We start from the raw sequence: 22,593 nt of genomic DNA, 5'->3' as shown, positions 1-22,593 counted from the left end.
AAAAAATAGTTTAGTAGGATAGTAAGAGTATATACTAATACTATATATTAATACTATATAAACGATACTAAGAATCGCCTGAGTAGTTAGTAAAAGTAGAATATAAAAATAAATATTATTATATACGAACTAAGTTATTAATAAAAGTACTACTTAATTATCCTAGTTATAGTTTATATAATAACGGAGGTATATTTTAAAGATCTAATGAATCCTTTTTATTTATTTATTAGTTTATAAATAAAATAATATTAATAGTTTATAGTTTATATTAAGTTATAGAATGAGTAATTTCTAAAACTTTAAAATAAATAGCTTATTCCTATTAAAAATAATTTCTTTTAATAAACTATAGTTCGAAAATATAACTTTAATAAATATATATACTAAGTCTTTTATAATATTAAGTTTTTTATAAAGAATAAAATATATAAACTTAGTAAGTTAATTAACTATAACTAAGATACTATTATATTATATTTTAATAAATAGTTCTTTAAACTTTAGTAGTTTAATAATAAAGTCCTATATAATTAATTACTATACTTTTATTAGTAATTATAATAGTTATAGCTTATTATAAGGTTTATATAGGCTATTTTTATTTTTTTTATAAGTCGCATAATCCTTAATTACTTTTATAATTTTAATATATATAGCTGATTTATTATATTATTAGCGAATCCGTTTTTATATTTTAATAATTCCTTAGTAATTATATATTAATATATTATCAATATTTATAATAAGTTTAGAGGTTATTTTTTTAATTAGGCTAGTATTAATCTTTTTAATTATTATAAAGAGTTTTATAATTAATATAAAGCTATTACCTTTCTCTTATTTAAAAATGACTTATATTTCTTTAAAAACCGCGACTTTATAATTAGGTCTTTTATTAAAAACGTTTATTTTACTATTTTTTAAACCTTTTAATAAATAATTTAGAAGTTATATTTAAATAGGAATTCGCTCTATTTAACTTATTATTTATTTAAGTTTTTATTAATTATAAAGTTTATAAAGTTTTTATAATTTATATAAACTATTATTTCGTATTTAGTTTTAGATAATTATACTCTCTATTTTTAAAATACTTCGATAATTACTATTAGTTCCTTATTATAAATTTACTAATTTAATTTTATTTTATAAAATACTTTAAATAAATATAATATAAATAAAGCTTTTTTTACTTATCTCGTTATCCTAAGACCGCTCCTATAGCGTATTACAAAAGGAAACTCGAGGTAGGTCAGAACGCTACTATATTAGCCTAATTAACTAAAAACTTAACGTAAAGAGGGAAAAAACAGAACAGTGGGCAGAAGCTAGCGAGTAGGCCCTTTGGGCCTAGCGGTCTAGCTCGTTACGTAACTACTAGGAGCTTAGCCTCGTAACCTAAAGCTAAGCTACAGGGCCCATAGGGCCCTAATACCTACTACTATAATATTACCCCCCCCTTTATACTAAAGGGCGCTATCCATAATACTAAAAAATAAACTTTTAAATTACTTCTTAATTTAGCAAATTTATAACTATAATTATTACTATCATATTATTATTATCCCGTAATAATAATAAGTTACTAACTATAATAATTTTTATTTATAAATTTAGGTTTTATAGCGGGCCCTTAGTAATTAGGTATTAGTAATAGAATACTTAGAACGCTACTAATACGTATTAAAAGCTTTTTACATTATACTAAGTCGGGTTCGTATTATACCCTTTTTAATTTACTTAGTACTATAGCTTTCCCCTATATAAGCATAATTTAATAACCTTAAAAACCTCGTACTCTAGCTTACTATTATTATTAATAATTAGTAATAATAGGTCTTAGTTCTACCTAGGTAATAAGTCGTTAGTAGCCTTCTTTAGCTTATTTAGGTAAAAAACTAGGTATACCTAGCTACTTACTAATAATTTTATAATTTATATACCCCCCTAGTTAGTACTAACGATAAGCTATAGTCCGGCTTATGGCTATTATAGTTTATTTATATTAGCAAACTTTTAATACGAAATATTAATAAAAACTTAATCTCTTAGCTTTAAATTATCTAGGCGCTAGCAGTAGTTAATATACTTTTTATATTATACCTAAGTAATTTTTATATTACCCCTAGTAGTCTCCTAAGCCTTATATATTTTTTAAGCTATACGCTACGCGTTAGTATAATTTAGTTTTTTTTTTATAGAGCCGAATTAGTAGGTTCGTTTAGACTAGTTAAAAGAAAGCCGTAGTTAACGGCCGAATTTTATTTTATATAGTAATAATCCCGTAGTCTTACTAAGCTAGGTAGTATAAGTAAAGTTAACCGTAAGTAGTATATTATTTTAGTTATTTTAATATTAGTTAACTAGTAGTCTTAATTATTATAGGATATACTAGTTTAGTATTTCTATTTAGCTATTTATTTACGGGTAGTTTACTATTAATAATTATAGCTTAATTCCGTAAATTTTATAAAGCTCTTTTTAAAAATCGGAGATAAATTAGGGACCTTAGTTCGATATAATAGTCTTTAATAGGCCGAAGATAGGTAGTACCTATTTATAGAATATTTAGTTTATATTTTTTATTATAGTAGTTTTATAATAAGGAATAGATATTACCCTCTTACTTAGGTAGTTTATTATTATTTAAATATTATTAAATTCTTTTTAATTAGTAAGGATAGTTATAAAGTTCGTAAAGATATACTATTATAAATAGTTAAGTACTAGGAGTAGTCTTAGTTCCCCTAGGGGCTTGTTATATAGTTTTTATAATTAATAATAAGTATAGTAGTTCTATACGTGTTAGTAAGTATTTATTATTAAGCCCGGCTAATAGTATTATTATTTAATTATTTTTATAACTTTATTACGCCCTAAGTAAGTAAGGAGCTTTTACTCGTGGACTTTATGGATAATTATAGTATAGAGGTTCTTTTTTTTAAATATTACGAGCTTTTTATTTATTATTAATAATCCGTTATTTTAAATAAACTAGCGCTCGCGCCCTTTAGTAGCTAGTATTCGTATTAATATAAGGGACGCTATAGTAGGGTCCCTATTAAGCTTTAAAAATTTTTTTATTAATAAGTATTTTTAAAGTTCGTCCTCTAGTATAAGCGAGCTAATTATAAACTATAGTTAACTAATAGTAGTACTTAATAATGCTCGTAACTTCGCTATGATATTAAAAAATAGTAATCCTAGTAATAAGAGGACTTAGGTCTTATTAGCCTCCTTTAGTACTTACTAGGTACAAATATCTTTTATTTTTTATAATAGGGCATTAGTTAGTACGTTTTCTTTTTTTAAGTAATAATAAATTTAAAAATTAAAGTCTATTAGCGTACTAGCTTAGTAAGCTTATTATAAGTTAAGTAAGCGCTTAGTTATAAAAAATAATAATAGTTAGTAATCTATAATAATATCGAACTTATATTTATAATTTACGAGCTCTGCGCGCTATTTTTCGAGGTATAGTACTATTATTAATATTTTTTTATTATAAATAGCATAATTAAGCTCTGCACTATTTATAATTTTTAAATAAAAAGCTATTAAGTACTATAGCTTATTATTTTTTTATTATTATAGTAATACTCTAGTATATACTAAGTTAGAAATATTAGTTTTTAGTTATATTAGTAACTTTAGTTTAAAATAATAGAGAATAAGTACCGATGTTAGTATTAGTTTTATAATTTTAAAAGCTATTTTATAGTTAGTACTAAAGTTAAAAAGGACTCCCTTACTTATTAGTTTTATAAGGGGCCTAGTTAAGCAGCCGTAATCTTTTATAAACCTCTTATAGAAGTTATAGAACCTAAGAAAAGATTAGATATTTTTAAATAATATAGGTGGTTTTTAGTTTCTAACTATAGAGACTTTTTCCTTATTAGGCTATATACCCTCTATAGAAATTACGAAACCTAGGTACTTCGTAAAAATAATACTAAATTTATACTTCTTAATATCTACTTATAAGCCTGCTTTTTATAAGCGGTTTAGTACTTTAGTAACGTACTCTTAGTATTAAAGGGGATTATTAAAAAAGATTAGGATATTATTTATATATACTATATAAAAGGTATTTAGGTACTTTATTAGTATTTTATTTATATATTATTAATACGTAGCCGGCTCGTTATAGAGCCCAAAGGGTACTATTTTATATTTATATACCCCGTAACGGGTTTTAAATATTATTAAGTCCTTAGAGGCTAGGTCGAGGTAAATATAGTAGAAGGCCTACTTAATATTTAATTTAATAAATACTTTTACCTTATTTAACCGCGCGAGGGTCTTATTAATAAGTAATAATAAGTAGTAATTTTTTTTTATAACTTTATTAAGTTTACGGAAGTTAATATAAAAACATAGATTATTATTATATTTTTTTATAAATAGCGTTAGCGATATAAAAGGAGTATTACCTAGCTTAATAAATCCCTTTTATAAGTACTTTAGTAAATAGGCTTTTATAGCTTTTAGCTCTAGTATTAACTATTTATATAGAAAGTAGTAAGTTAGCTTTTTTTTACTACTATTTAGGAGTTCGATTTTATAGTTATATAGCTTATAAAGTATTAATATATTACTAGTCGCCTTATTAAAAATGTTAGTCTAGGGCCGTAGGTATTTTAATAAGTTCGTTACTATAAGGTTATAAGTAACCTAGTCGTCGTTATGTAGGGGGTCTACCTCTTTTTTTTTATTTTTTATAATGCGGTTTAGTTTATAAAATAATATAAAGCTTATTTTAACGTTATTCTATCATAGGTTTTTTTTAAATACGGGAGCGCTAATAAAGGTAATATTTATTTATATTATTATTAAGTATAGCTACTATTATGCCCTCTTTGCGGGGGTAATAGTAGTGCTATTAAGGGCGCGTTTTATTTTTTTTATATTCTTAGCCTTGTTTAATTATTATATTTAACGGGTTATTATTTTTAATAAGCATAATAATATCCTAATTAGTATGCCCTTTGCTCGCTACTACTAGAGCTTTTAGTTATAGTAAGTTATATTTATTTTAAATAGGTCTTATTACTAGTTAGCGTCGATTTAGTACTATACGTTAATAATTTCTGGGGTATATAGGTCCTCGATGTCCCTGATAATAGTAGAGGGCGTCTTTTGTAATAATAGGTCCTTAGGCTATATTAGCCATTAGTAGTAAATATTAGGGTTTATTTCGTAATATTCGAACTACTTCTACTCTAGGATTAGGTTATAGCGGCCCGTATTAAGCTAAAGGAGGGGTACTTTTAAAAAGATTTATTAATTAATATATAAGTTAGTAGTTTATATTACGTTAGTATTATTTAATTACTCCTTATTAAACTTAGTAATAAGGATTAGGCATAGTAATTTATAGGATAGGGCTACGTAGAACTACTATAATAGAGGGGTTATATAGTTATTTATAAATCCGTACTTATTAGCTCCTATATTAAATAAAGCTCTTAAGCAAATTCTATATTTATTAAATATTAATATAAGCTCTATTTTAAGGGGCTAACCCCCTACGAGATTTTATAAGTTTATTAAATTAATCGCTAATTTTTTATTTTTTTTATACATATCCCCTAGCTAGGAGTTTATTTTTATTAGAGGGTTTAGTTTTTTAAACCTAACTCTATTTTAGTAAGGCTTATAGTAGCGTTAATAATAGCTATAGTAATCTTTAGCTTTTTAAAGTAGTCCTTAGAGATATATCTAGTATTATTATAAACGAAATAAGCGCTACTATCCTTAAGTTTTTAATATAGGGTTTTAGAAATCGTTTTATAAGTAGAGGTACGGCTTTAGTTCTATTTAATATTTTTAATACTTTTATTATTTCTACCGCTTTTATTATTTTTATTATTTTTACTTAAAGTCTAGTAAGTTTAGTTAAAAACCTTAACCGCGCGGTTTTTTATAAAAGGGGGCTATATTATATTAACTAGCTAGGCAACGTACTTAGTATATTTTTAAAAAGTAGCTATGTTATTTAAGTATTTTAATATAGCCTAGTTACGAAAATATATAAATAGTTTATTATAAAAACGACGTTTTTATTAAAACTTTAGAAACTTATTAATATACGCGAGCTTAGTAAATATAGAGCGCTTTTAATAAACGTTTTTAAACATAATTATAAATACGTTTAGTTTATAACTAGTATTATTTATAATAACCGGGCTAATATAAACTAACTTAAGCTTATAAAGTAGCTATTTAGCTATAATAATCTTATTAAAAATTAGTATTAAGTATATAAACTCCGTAGTACTACTTTTAATTTTATTAATAATATACTTTAAGTAGTACTTATTAATACTATAGTTAGTATTTTCTAAGCGCTTTATAATATACTAGAGCTAGTAGTCGAACTTAAAGTTAGTATTATTATTAATAAAAATAAGTATATTAAGTATTTTTTAAAAACTATAGGGGACGGGATAGGACGAGGTTAGAGTAGTCTCGCAGCTACCCTACGTCTTTAAGCATACTAGCCACTACTCTAGGGCACTAAGGGTAGTAGTATTTTAAATAGAGCTAGCTTAAGAGCCGTTTTTTAATTACTTTAGTTTTTTAACTATAACTATATTATTAGCATAGGCTTAAGTAAGAGCTTTTTTTATAACGCAGAGCTCTATAATAATAATATATATAAAGTTAAAGTTCTTATAGGTTATTATATATAAGTACTTAGTATTATTATTTAGCTAGCTAATAATAAAAACTAGGACTTATTTTAATTAATACTAAGCAATACGTATTTTTAATTACTATTCGATCTATTTAAATAGGGTTTTTTTATTATTTTTAAAATATAGCTCTTAAATAAAGTCGAAGTTAATACTTTACTTAGTATTTTTTTTAAAAAGGATATTATTATAAATATAAATAAGTAAGGTAAGCTAATTAACTACGTTGTTAAAATATATTAAGCAATCGGCCTAAGTAATAGAGAGTAAAAAGCGCTCTACTAGTTAGTTAAATAGCACAACTTCGGGATTAATAACTAGGAACTTAGCGCCTTTATTAAGGCTTAGGACGCTCTATTAAAACTCATAAAAATAATAACTTTATTAAAAACCGTTAATATAGAGAGAGACCTAGCCTCCCTAGCTATATTTTTTAATTATTACGTTTAGTAAAAAGGGTATATATTTAAGGGGTATTAATTACGCTACTCGCGCATAATTAATTTAGTTAACTATTACTTAGCTTTTTTATACGCTTTTTTAATAAGAGTAACTAGTTAATATAATAAGTAATTAATTAATTAAAATATTATCGTTCCGTTTTTAAAAAATAGTTAATTAAGTAATATTAAGTAGTATTATAAAAAAAAACTTAAAGTAAGTCAGAACGCTACTATATTAGCCTAATTAATTAAAAACTTAATATAAAAAGAAAAAAAATAAAATAATAAGTAAAAGCTAGTGAGTAGGCCCTTTAGGCCTAGCGGTCTAGCTCGTCACGTGACCACTGGGAGCTTAGCCTCGTAGCCTAAAGCTAAGCCACGGGGCCCACAGGGCCCTAATACCCACTGCCATAATATAGCGAAGTTTAAAATATTAATCTTAATTTTAAAAAGCTTTTAGGGGTTTAGAATTATAATAACTAGTTTAAAAATAACTATATAGTAGTTTTTTTCTAGCTTTATAAGTATAAAAAATCGACCTTAACGGGATTACGCTTTTAAGAGAAATTATATAATATAATATACTTTTTAACTATATAATATATATAATATATCCTAAGTACGTACTTAACGTAATATAGTAATTTTAATATAAAAACTGCTATTTAATTTGGGATAAGTAAGCTACTTTTTTTAATAATAATAATAGCTAAAAAAGTTAATAATAGAGGTCGGCCGTAATAATTAGTTATAATAATTAGCTATAATAGTTAATTATAATAGTTAGAGGTGGCCCTTAACTATAAAGGTTCTAAGCTTTAATAATAACGTAAAGGTTTTTTTAAAAAAAAGGCTAAATAGGCTAATATTTATTATTCTTTATATTAAAGCTTATAAAAATTCTTTTTATCTTTATTATTTTTAATATTACCTAAAGCTACTCTTTATTTAAACTAAATAAATTTACTAAATAAATTTACTAAATAAACTTATTAATATATAAACTACTACTCTCTTAGTATATAGTTAGTAATTAGTAAGCTAAAGATACCCGTTAATAAGTTTACCCCTCTTAGGCTAGGCGCCCTCTTTAGCTAACTTAATACTATAGTTATTATAGTTAATATAAATATACTTAAGGAGTAATAAATTACTTTTTAATAATATAGAATTTAGCTAAGTAATATTATAAGCGCCGTAAATAGCTAGGTTAGTACGGATATTAAGATTTAATATATTAATACTAGCCTAGTTATAATAGTTATAATAAATAGGTTAAAAGTATATAAAGTTAAAGTAATAAGCTAGTGCTCTAAATAGCTCTTATAAAACCCCCTAAGTAATAATAATATTTATATAAAAAAATAGATTATATTAGACTTAGTTACTTATATAAGTTAGTATTAAGAGGTTTTATATATATTAAAATAAGTAAAGTTTACCTTATAAGCGGGTAGTAAAAGGTTAGGAGCTATTAATAAAAAGGAAATTATAGTCGAGTTAGTTAACTACTATTTTAGTTAGTAATTAGGTATAAAGCGTATTATACTTAGTTTTCTTTAATACGTAATATATAGTACGGCCCCGGCGGATTGCTCCGTCGGGGGGATAATTCTTTTAATATTAAGTCCTCTTTTTTTAAATTTAAAAAGCTATTCTCTTATTCTAACTAGGTATTTTTATTTAATTCGTTCTTTAAAAAAGTAAAATATATCCTTTATAACGGGGTCCGTCTTAGCGTTCTTTTTTATATTTTTATAAATCTAAAAGAGTATAGCGATATATTTAGTATTATTTTCTATAAGAATATAAGGTTAGTAAGTAAGTATTCTTTTCTTAGTTACTATTACTATAATTTTAATAAGAAATAAGGTAATATTATACCTAGATCGTTTACTATCCTTAGGCTACTTTAGGTACTATTTTATTTATTTTTTACTATTTTAATAAATAAAATAGTTATTATTATAATAAGCTATTTATAAGAGTTATCTATAGGGAACTTCTTTATTTATAATATTAGCTCGTTTTTTTAAAATAAGTTAGTATTAAATACGCTTAGGTTATCGGTAGTTTCTAACTATATATCCTAGCTTATCGTAATTATAGTATTTAAAGTCCTTTTTTTATTATAGTTCTTTATATTTAGTAATATTAAAGTCTATAAGTCCTCCGTGTTATTTATAAATAGTACTTTATTAATTATGATTTTAATTATTATAGGGTCGTTAGTTCGTTTAGAAACTATATTAAGGTTATTATTAATATTTATATCCCGAGTTAGGTTTTTATTTATATTTTCTTTTTTATACAACTAGTTATTAAGCTTAATAGCGAGCTTGCTATATTAAAAAAGGTTATTATGTTTATTAAGTTAGATTAATTTATCCTTAACTTTATTTTTTAGTCCTTAGTAAAATATAAATATCTTAGTATTATTTATAAAGTCTAGCTAAACGCTAAGGTATTTAAATTTAATAAAGTATTTTTCCCTTTGGGGTTCGGTCCGCCTTATTAGGGGCTATCTTTACCTTTATAAATAAGCTAGTTTATTAGGGTTAATATTAAGTATTTTTATTACGTAATAAACTTTATAACTAATAATAGCTAGCCGTAGCCGTTATTAAATACTAACGATCCTATTATAATATATTAATTACCCTCTAAATAGCTAAAAACTACCCCCTACTTTTTACCTTATTTAATAACTCTAGAATATCCCTTTTAGTCTTTCTTAACTTATTCTTATACTACGTTTTTAGAATATTAATAATACTTTAAAATTAGTTAAGTATTTCGAGGCTATTATATTATATAAGCTAAGTATTTATGAAAATAATAATTATATTAATATATATTTTTCTAATTTTTAAGTTAATAATATCTAATTCGTATTTTTTAAAATAGCCGTATTATAGTTCGGGGTCCTTTAGTATAATACTTATAGGATCGAACTTCTAGTTATTAAAAAAGCCCTAGGGGTTAATAATAACTACGCGTCTTAGTATTTTAATAATATATATTTAAAATAAATAATTTAATAGTAATAATAATAGTAATAGTAATAGAGTAATAGTAATAAGGTAATAGTAATAAGGTAATAGTAATAGATAGTAAGGGAAGTAGCGTTTTTTAATTTTAATTAAAAAAACGAGGTAATAAATGTATATATATATATATAAGTCGAAGTTAAAAACGTATATTAGTAAGGTTAGTATTATTCTTAATAATAATAACGAGGGTATCTATAATACTATACTATTATAAGCTATTATTACCTAGAGAGTAGTAAACTTAGCTAAGTAAGCAGCTTATAAAGTAATAGTATCGGGTACTTAATATTACTATTAATAATCCGTAATTATAAACTTTATAAAAAAGAAAGTTAAAAAGTTAGAAAATCTAAAAAAAAGAGTTTATTAAGATAGTAGGAGTATTTATTAATACTATATATGAATATTATATAATCGATATTAAGAACCGCCTAAGTAACTAGTAAAGGTAGAATTAAAAGAAAATAAAAAAAGTATTCTTTTATTAACTTAGTTTATTATAACTATAATAAGTTATACTTATTTATCGTTTTTTATTAAGATCTTAAAATAAGGATTTAAAAGCTTTTTCAAATTTATTAAAAATATAATAAATATTACATACTTTAGTAAAGTATTTATTAAATATATTTTATTAAAATATTCTTTTTAAATTAATTTAAACTATTTAAAAGCTCGTTTTTTAAAAAAGTTAATAATATATATAAATTTCTTAGTTTTATTAACAAAATCTTTATAATAAAAGTTCTAATAGTTCTTAACTTAGATTAGAAATCCTTTAAGAGTTTTTAAAGTATTATTATATAGTAGTTTTTTTTTCCGGCTTTATAAGCGCAAAAGATCGACCTTAACGGGATTATGCTTTTAAAAGAAATTATATAATACGGTATACTTTTTAACTATATAATATACGTAATATACCCTAAGTACGTGCTTAATATAATATAATAATTTTAATATAAAAACTGCTATATAATTCGGGATAAATAAGCTACTTTATAGCGGTACTAGTTAGAAAGGTTAATAATAGAGGTTAGTTATAATAGTTAGTTATAATAGTTAATTATAATAGTTAAAAGCGGCCCTTAACTATAGAGGTTCTGAATTTTAATAACAACGTAGAAGTTTTTAAAAAAAGGGCTAAATAAGCTAATATTTACTATTTTTTAGAGCTCGTAAAGATTCTTTTTATCCTTATTATTTTTAATATTACCTAAAGCTACTCTTTATTTAAACTAAATAAATCTACTAAATAAATCTACTAAATAAACTTATTAATATATAAACTACTACCTAGATAGCTAATTAAAAAACTAGTTAAGAGGTTAGCTAGTTAAAATACTACTTTAATAAGAACCTACTCTCTTAGTATATAGTTAGTAATTAATAAGCTAGAACTCTTTAAAAATACTTATTAATAAGTTTACCCCTCTTAAGCTAAGTACCCTTTTTAGTTAGCTTAACGCTATAGCTATCGTAACTAATATAAATATACTTAAGGAATAGTAAAGTATTTTTTAATAATACGAAATTTAGCTAAATAATATTATAAATATTATAAATAGCTAGGTTAGTATGTAGTGGTTTTTTTCTGGCTTTATAAGTACAAAAGATCGACCTTAACGGGATTACGCTTTTAAAAGAAATTATATAATACGGTACATTTTTTAATTATATAATACGCATAATATGCCCTAAGTACGCGCTTAATATAATATAATAATTTTAATACGAAAACCGCTATATAATTTAGGATAAGTAAGCTGCTATAGTAGCGCTAGTTAGAAAGGTCGATAGTAGAAGTCGGCCGTAATAGTTAATTATAATAGTTAGCTATAATAATTAGAAGCGGCCCTTAACTATAGAGGTTCTAAACTTTAATAGTAACGTAGAGGTTTTTAGAGAAAGGGCTAAATAAGCTAATATTTATTACTTAGAGCTTATAAAAATTCTTTTTATCCTTATCGCTTCTAATATTACCTAAAGCTGCTCTTTATTTAAACTAAATAAATTTACTAAATAAATCTACTAAATAAACTTATTAATATATAAAATACTACTTAAATAATCTCTTAGTATATAGTTAGTAATTAATAAGCTAGAACTCTAAAAATACTTATTAATAAGTCTACCCCTCTTAGGCTAAGTATCCTTAACTAGCTTAACGCTATAGTTATTATAATTAATATAAGTACGCTTAAGAAGTAGTAAAGTACTTTTTAATAATATAAAATTTAACTAAGTAATAGTACGAATGCTATAAATAGCCGGGCTAATACGGACGTTAAGATTTAATATATTAATATTAGCTTAGAAATTATGTTTTATAGAGCTAAAAATCCTTTTAATATAGGTTATATTATAAATATAAGGGAATATATAAGGGGCCCCCTAACTCTTAATAAAAAGGAGTATATAATATAAAATCTAGCTACCTACGCGGGCTAGTATTAAGAGGTTTTATATACGTTAAAATAGGTATAGCTCGCCCTCTAAATAAGTAGGGAAAGGTTAGGAGCTATTTTAATTAATAATTAAGTATAGAGCGCAATATACCTAGTTTTCCCTAATACGTAATACACGGTACGGCCCCGGCGGATTGCTCCGTTAGGGGGAGCTAAGTTAGTATAAATATTAAGATTTAGTATATTAATACTAGCCTTGTTATAATAATTATAATAAACGGGCTAAAAATATATAGGGTTAAAATAATAAGCTAGTACTTTAAATAGCTCTTATAAAACCCCCTAAATAATAATAATACTTATATAAAAAAATAGATTATATTAGACCTAATTACTTATATAGGCTAGTATTAAAAGGTCTTATGTGTATTAAAGTAGGTAAAGCTCGCCCTATAGGCAGGTAGTAAAAGGTTAGGAGTTTTAGTTAGTAATTAGGTATAGAGCGTATTATACCTAGTTTTCTTTAATACGTAATATACGGTACGGCCCCGGCGGATTGCTCCGTCAGGGGGATAACTTATTTATAGTTCTTCTATTTTATAAAAGTTATTTTATATTCTTATTTTTTTATATATATAGCGTATTATAGTTATTATAAGCCTACGGGGCGGGCCCTGGTCTTAGTTATATATATTAGGTCGTAATAAGGACGTTATTAATAACTTATTAACCCTTAGGGCTTTTTTAATAACTAGAAGTTCGATTTTATAAATATTATATTAAATAACCCCGAGCTATAAAAAGACTACCTTAATAGAGATTATATTTATAATATTAACTTATAAAAAACGGATAGATATATTATAATAAGCGGTACCCTTATTAGTACCTTTTTAATATAATAAAGTATAAAGAAGCCTAGATTTAATAATATAATTAAGAGCTTAGTAAGAGTATAGGCGAGCGTATTAAATAAGAATATTAATAAAGAGAGGTTATTATTAAATAAGATAAAAAGAGAAAATAAGGGGTAATATTTAGTATTAAAAAGTAACTAATATATTATAATAATAGGGTTATTAATAATTTAAGTTTAGTTAGTATTAATAGTTACTTAATAACAGCTATGGCCGGCTATAGTTAGTTATAAAGTTTTACTAAAGTACGTAATAAAAATACTTAATATTAACCTTAATAAACTAGCTTATTTATAAAGGCGAAGATGGCCTCTAATAGGGCAGACCGGACCCTAAAGGGTTAATATTAATTATATAGTATTAATATATAATATTAATATATACTCTTATTATTTTAATAAACTATTTCTTATAGATTTCCCTTAACTTTCCCTCTTATTACGTTTATAACTACGGATTATTAATAATAATATTAAGTACCCGACGTTGTTACTTTATAAGCCCGTATACTTAGCTAAGTTAGCTACTTTTTTAAATATAATAACTTATAATAATAATATTCCCTTTGGGGTCCGGTCCGCCTTATTAAGGGCTATCTTCGCCTTTATAAATAAGCTAGTTTATTAAGATTAATATTAAGTTTTTATTATATACTTAATAAAACTTTATAACTAACTATAGCTACCCGTAGTTATTATTAACTATTAATACTAACTAAATTTAAGATATTATTAATAACCCTATTATTATAATATATTAATTGCCCTCTAAATAGTTAAAAACTACTCCTTATTTTTCATTTTATTTAATAGCTCTAGATTTTTCTTTTTAGTCTTTTTAAACTTCTTATTTTATTATAATAATATTAAAGTATTAATAATACTTAAGAGTTAGTTAGGTATTTTAAAGCTATTATATTATGTAAGCTAGGTATTAATAATAATAATATTTATAAAAGTATATACGTTTTTTTAAATATTTAAGTTAATAATAAATAGTTTATACTCTTTTACTTAATTTATTTATAAATTAGGATTATTAAATATAATATTAATAAGATCTAATATTACGACCCAATATATATAACTAAGACCAGGGCCCGCCCCGTAAGCTTGCGGCGGCTATAGTATACTATATATATAAAAGTATAAGAATATAAAATAACTCTTATAGAACAAAAGAATTATAAATAAGTTATATATAAATAAAAAATAGTAATTATATAATAAAATAATTATTATAATTACTCTAAGTAAGTACTTATTAATATTTACTAAGTAATTACTTAATAAATAAAAATAATTATTAATAAAGGATATATTTATAGTTAAACTTATATATAAAATAGACCTAAGTTAGGCTTAAGAATAGACTTTTATAGCTTTTTTAATAATTAACTTAGTATTAAATCTTACGATTATTTTTAGCTATTTTTACTAAGAACCCTTTTAATAAAACTATAATTAATTACTAAAGCCTTACTTATTTTATAATTTATAAATATAGCTTTAGGGAAGCTATTTATAACTATAATACTATTTACTTAGTACTCGTAGCTTTAACTTTTATTAATATACTTATTATAACTAGCTAGTTATAATATTTTAATTATTCTTATTTAATAAGTTAACCTTATAAGACTTATTAAGTAGTAAAACGAATAATAATATTTTTTAAAACCCTAAGTATCCCTTTATTTAACTTTAAATAACTTATTAACTTAGTTAGTAAACTAGCTAGGGTTAAGGATAACGAGATATTTAATATTATTTATAACTCCGATAGTAATATAGTTTTTAAAAAAGTAGATTATAAAAAAATGCGACGTATTATTAAAAAAAGTAGTAAATAGAATAAGGAACTTATAGAGCTTTTTAATAATAATTCTATTTAAATAGCTATAACTTTAGCTAAGAATAACGAAAATATTATTACCCTTTAAAATATAGTTAATAAAGCTATAATTAACTTAAGAATTAAAAAAAGAGAAGTAAATAATTTAAAATAAGAAATTAAAACTCTCTAAGTTATTATTAATATTATTAAGATTCTTATGGATAAATAAAAAAAACTTAAGTTTAATATACTTATTATTTTTAATAGAATTATTAAATATCTTAAGGGATTTTTAATTTAAATTAGAACTTACTAAACGTTTTACGTTACTAATTTTTATAATAAAACTAAACGAGTTATTTACGTAATAACTTTTTTTAAAGGACGAGCTTTAGAGTCGTTCGAACTTTTTTAAAAAGAATTCTTTAGTAATAACGGTTATTTATTATATTATAAAAAAGAAATTATGAATATTTTTAGTAGTATAGTAAGATTTTAAAGCGCCCTCAAATCCCTATTTTAAAACTTTAATAAAAAGTAATAAACTAAAAAAAACTTAGTTAACTTTTAATAAACTAAGTTTATTTCGTACTATACTACTAAGTTTAAAAAACTTATAATACGACTCGATTTTATTAAGGAAACTTATATTTTTTTATTTTACTAAGGACTAGAAGATAAAATTAAGGACGAACTTAGTAAAATAGAAATACTAATAAAATTCTTATAGTACGTTAAGCTTGTTATTAAGATCGATATTTAATTATATAAATAATATAAAAAAAAAAAAAAAGTATAACGCCCTTAAGCTAATTCTAATAGAAAATATTAAAACTATAGTAAACTACTAAGTAATTATTAAAATAACTTAAGAAATTAATAATAATAAAGTACGTTTTATAGATAATACGGAGGACTTATAGACCTTAGTATTACTAAATATAAAAAACCGTAATAAAAAAAGGATTTTAAATATTATAATTATAATAAGCTAGGATATATAGTTAAAGACTATTAATAACTTAAGTATATTTAATACTAACTTATTTTAAAAAAACGAGCTAATATTATAAATAAAGAAGTCCTTTATAAATAACTCTTATAAATAGCTTATTATAATAATAATTATTTGACTTATTAAAATAATAAAAAATAAATAAAATAGTACTTAAAGCGATTTAAAAATAAGGGATGATCTAGATATAATACTATATTATTTATTAAGACCTTAGTAATAGTAGTAAAAAAAGAAAAAATACTTACTTATTAGCCCTATATTTTTAAAAAAAAAAATATTAAATATATTATAATACTTTTTTAAATTTATAAAAATATAAAAGAAAAAGCTAAGATAAACCCCGTTATAAAAAATATATTTTACTTTTTTAAAAAACGAATTAAGTAAAAACTCTTAGCTAGTATAAAGGAATAACTCTTTAAATTTAAAAAAAGAGGACCTAATATAAAAAAAATTATAAATAACTTTATTTATATAATATAACGAAACTATATAAACTAAAAATAACTTATTAAATCTAAAAAAGGACTCGATTTAAATAATATTCTAACTAAATCTATTTATATAATACAATAAGTAGATATTAATAAGAAATTTATTTATAAAGTTAAAAAATAGCTTAAGGACCTCTTATATAAAAATAAGATTAAAATAATTAAGAAACTAACTCTTAACTTCGGAATTATAAAAAAAAAAATTAATTTTAATTTTAAAAAGGAAGATATTAAAATAAGAACTAGTTTTTTTTATTTTAATAAAATAGAATTATTTTATAATTCGGACGAACCTCGTAATATTACTTAATAACGTACTTAAATAAAAATTAATTATAAAGTACTACTTAGTATTAATAATATTAGCTCTAAAAAGAATAATAACGAACTATAATATAAATATATTTATTTATTTAAGGATAATTAAACTATTTAGTTTTATAAAACTAAAGAACGTAAAAAAGTTATAATAACCCCCTATATAGATAAAGATTACTCTTTACTTAACCCTAAAGACCCCTTTTATAAGGAATTATTTTAAGTAGAGTACTTAAATAATAAATACTTTTAGTACCTCGTATATAAATAAAATAGTTATTTCTATTTATAAAAACGTAATAATAAGCTTATTAAGGATATTTATATAAAAGACTAGCTACTTAGTTAAATATTACTAGGCTTCGATAATAGTAATAAAATAATATTTAGCCTAAACCCTAGCTTTTTTATAAAGTGCTTTAATAATAAGTATATAAAATAAGAAGATTATAAATATAATTAATACTAAATTTATTATATTAAAAAGGCTAAGGTATAAAAGGAACGCTAAGAGAGATATAAATAAAAGAACTATCTAAAGAAATAAATAATAAAAAATTAAAAAAGCTAATTATAAAAAAATAATAAAAAGTAAAAATAAAAAAAAAGTTCTTATATATAATTAGATAACGTAATAATATATAATTATAAGTTAACTTTAATATTTATAAATAAAAACTAAACGCTATTATTAATAGCGGCGTATAAAAAACTTATATTTTACTAAGAATAATAAATAAACTTAACTTATTATAAATATAAAAAAATAATTTATATTAACTATAAATAGTAAAAAGAGAACGAGTTAATTATAATTATAAATATATTAATTAAGAAACTATATACCTCTTAATATATATTAATAACTAGCTAAAATAACTATAGTATAATATTATAAAAATTAAAAATATTAACGTTATCTTAAGAATCTTATAATTATAAAAGCATAACTTATAAATAAATTAGATTATTAGCTAGGTCTTTTAAGAAAATCTAGTTACTAAACGACCTAAAAAAAAAAAGGGTTTAAACGGATTTTTAATAACTCTTAAAAAATAAAAATAAATATAATATATAGCTTTTATTAAAATAATAAAAAACTCTAGGAAGTTCGTATATAGTACTAATAATTAAGGATCGTAATAACTCTAAACTATATTTAAAAAGTATTAAATATATATAAAACTATTTATAGAACCTAAAAAAATAGGATTATTAGAATATAGTAACTAAAATATAAAAATTAAACTTAAAAAAGGAGTATAACCTAGGTTCTATTTAATATACTTAATAAATTAAAAAGAATAAAAATACTTTAACGAATATATTAATAAGAAGCTTAAAAAAGGATATATTTAACTATCAAATTCTTTTATAAAATTCCCTTTATTTTTTATACTAAAAAAGGATAGAAAATTAAGACTTATTATTAATTATAAAAAACTTAACGAAATTATAAAAAAGAATTATTATTTTTTATTACTTATTACTAAGCTTAAAGATCTATTTTACGGAACTAACTAATTTATTATTATAAATCTTAAGAAAGTATTTAATTAGATTTAAATTAAAAAAAGAGATAAGTAAAAAACGGTATTCTAAACTTATAAAGGACTTTTTAAGTACCTTATTATACCCTTTAGACTTATTAATACTTTAGTAATTTTTTAAATAATAGTTAACTACGTACTCTAGGAGTACGTCGATATTTTTATTATTATTTATATTAATAATATTTTTATCTTCTCCCCTAACTTTAAAATATATAAAAAATATATTTATATAATATTTTAAAAACTCTAAAATACTAAACTATATATTAAACTCTCTAAGTATAAGTTCTATATATAAAAAATAAACTTCCTTAGATATATTATTATACTAAAATAAATCTATATATAAGTATTAAAAATAAAAGTAGTTAGGGACTAGCTTATATTATAAAACGTTAAGGATATATAAGGATTCTTAGGATTTATTAACTTTTATTAATAATTCTTTAAGAACTATATTAATATAGTTAGACTTTTTAATAATTTAATATAAAAAGATAACTTATTTATTTAGAACTTTAAATACGAAAAAGTATTTATTAAAGTTAAAAATATAGTCGTTTCTAAACTAATTATTATAATCCCAGACCCCTAAAAACCTTTTAAAATCGAGATTAAAATACCTTAGACTTTACTATAGGAGTAGTTTTAAAATAATAAGATAAATAAAAAAAGCTTTATTTATATTATTTTTATTTTAAAGTATTTTATAAAATAGAATTAAATTAATAAATCTATAATAAGGAATTAATAGTAATTATTAAAGTATTTTAAGAATAGAGACTATAGTTATTTAGAACTAAGTACGAAATTATAATCTATATAGATTATAAGAACCTTATAAACTTTATAATAAATAAAAATTTAAATAAATAATAAGTTAAATAAAGTAAATTCCTATTTAAATATAATTTCTAAATTATTTATTAAAAAGGTTTAGAAAATAGTAAAGTAGACGCTCTTAGTAAAAGACTTAATTACGAGGTTATAGTCCCCGAAAAAATATAAATTATTCTTAAGTAAAAAAAAAATAGTAGCTTTATACTAATTACGAAGCTCTTTATAATAACTAAAAAGATTAATACTAGCTTAATTAAAAAAATAACTCCTAAACTTATTATAAAAATTTATAGTATATTAGTATACGGCTATTAAGGAGTTATTAAAACGTAAAAACGGATTTATTAGTATTATAATAAATCCGCTATACGTACTAAAATTATAAAAGTAATTAAAAACTATGTAACTTATAAAAAAAGTAAGAATAGCTTATATAAGCCTTATAACGAACTATAACTATTATAATTACTAATAGAAGTATAATAATTAATTATATAGGACTTTATTATTAAATTACTAAAGTCTAGAGAACTATTTATTAAAATATAGTACGATAGTATTTTAGTTATAGTTAATTAACTTACTAAGTTTATATATTTTATTTTTTATAAAAAATTAAGTACTATAAAAGACTTAGTATATATATTTACTAAGGTTATACTCTTAAACTATGGTTTATTAAAAAAAATTATTTCTAATAGAAATAAGCTATTTATTTTAAAATTTTAAAAATCTTTAATTTCGTAACTTAGTATAGACTATAAACTATTAATATTATTTTATTTATAAACTAATAAATAAATAAAAAGGATTAACTAGATCTTTAAAATATACCTCTATTATTATATAAACTATAACTAAGATAATTAAATAGTACTTTTATTAATAGCTTAGTTCGTATATAATAATATAGTTAATAAAAGTATAAGAGAATCTTCGTTTTATTTTAATTACGGATTCTAGTTAATTATATATAAAGAAGTATAATAAGGATTATAAGCTATAAAAGCTATAATAGACGTAAATAAACTTAAAGAGATTTATAAATAAGCTTTATTAAATTTTAAATTTATATAATAATATATAAAAAAAAATATAAATAAATTAAGGATTAGAGGACTATTTTTAAAAAAAGGGAATAGTACTTATCTCCTTTATTATAATATTAAAACGAAATAACTAAGTAATAAATTAAATTATAAAAAACTTAGACCTTTCGAAATTATTAAAAAAGTCTTACTAATTAATTACGAACTAAGATTACTAAATATAATACGATACTATCCTATTTTCTATATTTTATTACTTAAACTTATATTAAAAAGCTTATATATAAAAGATTATATTATTATTAAACTAAATTAATTAGAATACGAAGTTAAACGAATTATTAATTATAGAATTAGGAATAGAATATAAGAATTCTTTATTAAATAGAAGGGCTATAAATATAAAAAAAATATATAAGAACTTATTACGAACTTTTAGAACTCTTAGGAATTTTTTTAGAATATTAAAGTTAAAATTAAAATTAAAACTCTTAGTTATTATAACGTCCTAGTCGATTACTTTAAAAATATTATTAAATTATGCTTCTTGCGCAGTAGCTAACTTATTTTTATTAATAATATTAGGAGGATTAGGGATCATTTTTCCCTTTTTAAATACTATTCTTTTTTTTTTAAGGTAATTTAATTTTAATAAGGACTTATTTATTTTAATTTATGCGTAGTATAAGGCCTTTGCTTATTTTTAAAAAAGAAGCTCTTTTACCTCTTTTTTATACTCTAGTTTATTAGCTTTAAATAGAAAACGATTTATTATAAGCACGATTAGTATAAAAAATATTAATAAAAAAAAGAAAAAACTTATAATTATATATAGTATTAGTAGTTGTGTTGTAAGAACGATTATAATATATATATTTATAATATTTTAATTTACTCTTTAGTATTTTATATTTTTACCTTAATAAGTAATAAAATAAGTAAAGTATTATAATTTTAAATCCTTACTCTTTAATTTTAAGAATAAGCTTTAAATAATAATATATTAAAAATCTAGTAGATATTTTAGTATTTTTAAAAAAACTATTTAATAAGCCCTAACCTAGGCTATAACGACTTATTTATAGGTTTATAAAAATAAGACTTTTAAAAGAGAGACTTAATATTACGACTTAATATATATAACTAAGACTAGGGCCCGCCCCGTAGGCTTATAGTAGTTATAATATATTATATATATAAAAGTATAGGAATATAAGATAACTTTTATAAAATAAAAGAACTATAAATAAGTTATATATAAATAAAAAACGGTAATTACATAATAAAGTAATTATTATAATTATTTTAAGTAAGTATTTATTAATATTTACTAAGTAATTACTTAATAAATAAGAGTAATTATTAATAAAGGATATATTTATAATTAGACTTATATATAGGATAGACCTAAGCTAGGCTTAAGGATAGATTTCTATAGCTTCTTTAGTAATTAACTTAATATTAGATCTTATAATTACTTTTAGCTATTTTTATTAAGAACCTTTTTAATAAGACTATAATTAATTACTAAAGCTTTACTTATTTTATAATTTATAAATATAGCTTTAGGGAAGCTATTTATAACTACGATACTGTTTACTTAGTACTCGTAGCTTTAACTTTTATTAATATACTTACTATGACTAGCTAGCCGTAATATCTAACTACTAGCCCTTAAAATATCCTTATAAGTTAACGAGTTAGTATTTTAATATTCCGAATATTCTTAAATAAGTAAATAGTTTAATAATAATAATAATAATAATAATAATAATAATAATAATAATAATAATAATAATAATAATAATAATAATAATAATAATAATAATAATAATAGTAATAATAATAATAATAATAATAGTAATAACGTAATAATAATAAATAATAAGGGAAGCGTTTTTTAATTTTAAAAAAAGAAACGAGGTAATGTATATAAGTTAGAATTGAAAGTATTAGGGTAGATATT

The 22,593-nt window shown here is 21.5% G+C and overlaps 3 protein-coding genes across 3 annotated transcripts; 2 read left to right on the top strand and 1 right to left on the bottom strand.

Annotated features, from left to right (window-relative positions):
* Positions 1 to 294: 294 nt before the first annotated feature.
* Positions 295 to 444, bottom strand: CTAM01_02541 (uncharacterized protein; the record flags this gene model as incomplete). Its single annotated transcript, XM_060518579.1, has 1 exon — positions 295 to 444. A coding segment is annotated over one exon (150 nt), but the record flags the coding sequence as incomplete, so codon positions are not given.
* Positions 445 to 20,157: 19,713 nt separating this feature from the next.
* CTAM01_02540 (uncharacterized protein) lies at positions 20,158 to 20,307 on the top strand (the record flags this gene model as incomplete). Its single annotated transcript, XM_060518578.1, has 1 exon — positions 20,158 to 20,307. A coding segment is annotated over one exon (150 nt), but the record flags the coding sequence as incomplete, so codon positions are not given.
* A 453-nt stretch (positions 20,308 to 20,760) lies between these two features.
* Positions 20,761 to 20,943, top strand: CTAM01_02539 (uncharacterized protein; the record flags this gene model as incomplete). The annotated part of the gene is made up of 1 exon (XM_060518577.1): positions 20,761 to 20,943. A coding segment is annotated over one exon (183 nt), but the record flags the coding sequence as incomplete, so codon positions are not given.
* Positions 20,944 to 22,593: the final 1,650 nt, after the last annotated feature.

The sequence above is a fragment of the Colletotrichum tamarilloi genome, assembly GCF_030869305.1.
Source record: "Colletotrichum tamarilloi strain Tom-12 chromosome Unknown Scaffold_5.1, whole genome shotgun sequence".
Classification (NCBI taxonomy): Eukaryota; Fungi; Ascomycota; class Sordariomycetes; order Glomerellales; family Glomerellaceae; genus Colletotrichum; species Colletotrichum tamarilloi.
The sequence above is the reverse complement of the archived record's forward strand: the minus strand, read 5'-3'. Positions and strand labels throughout refer to the sequence as shown.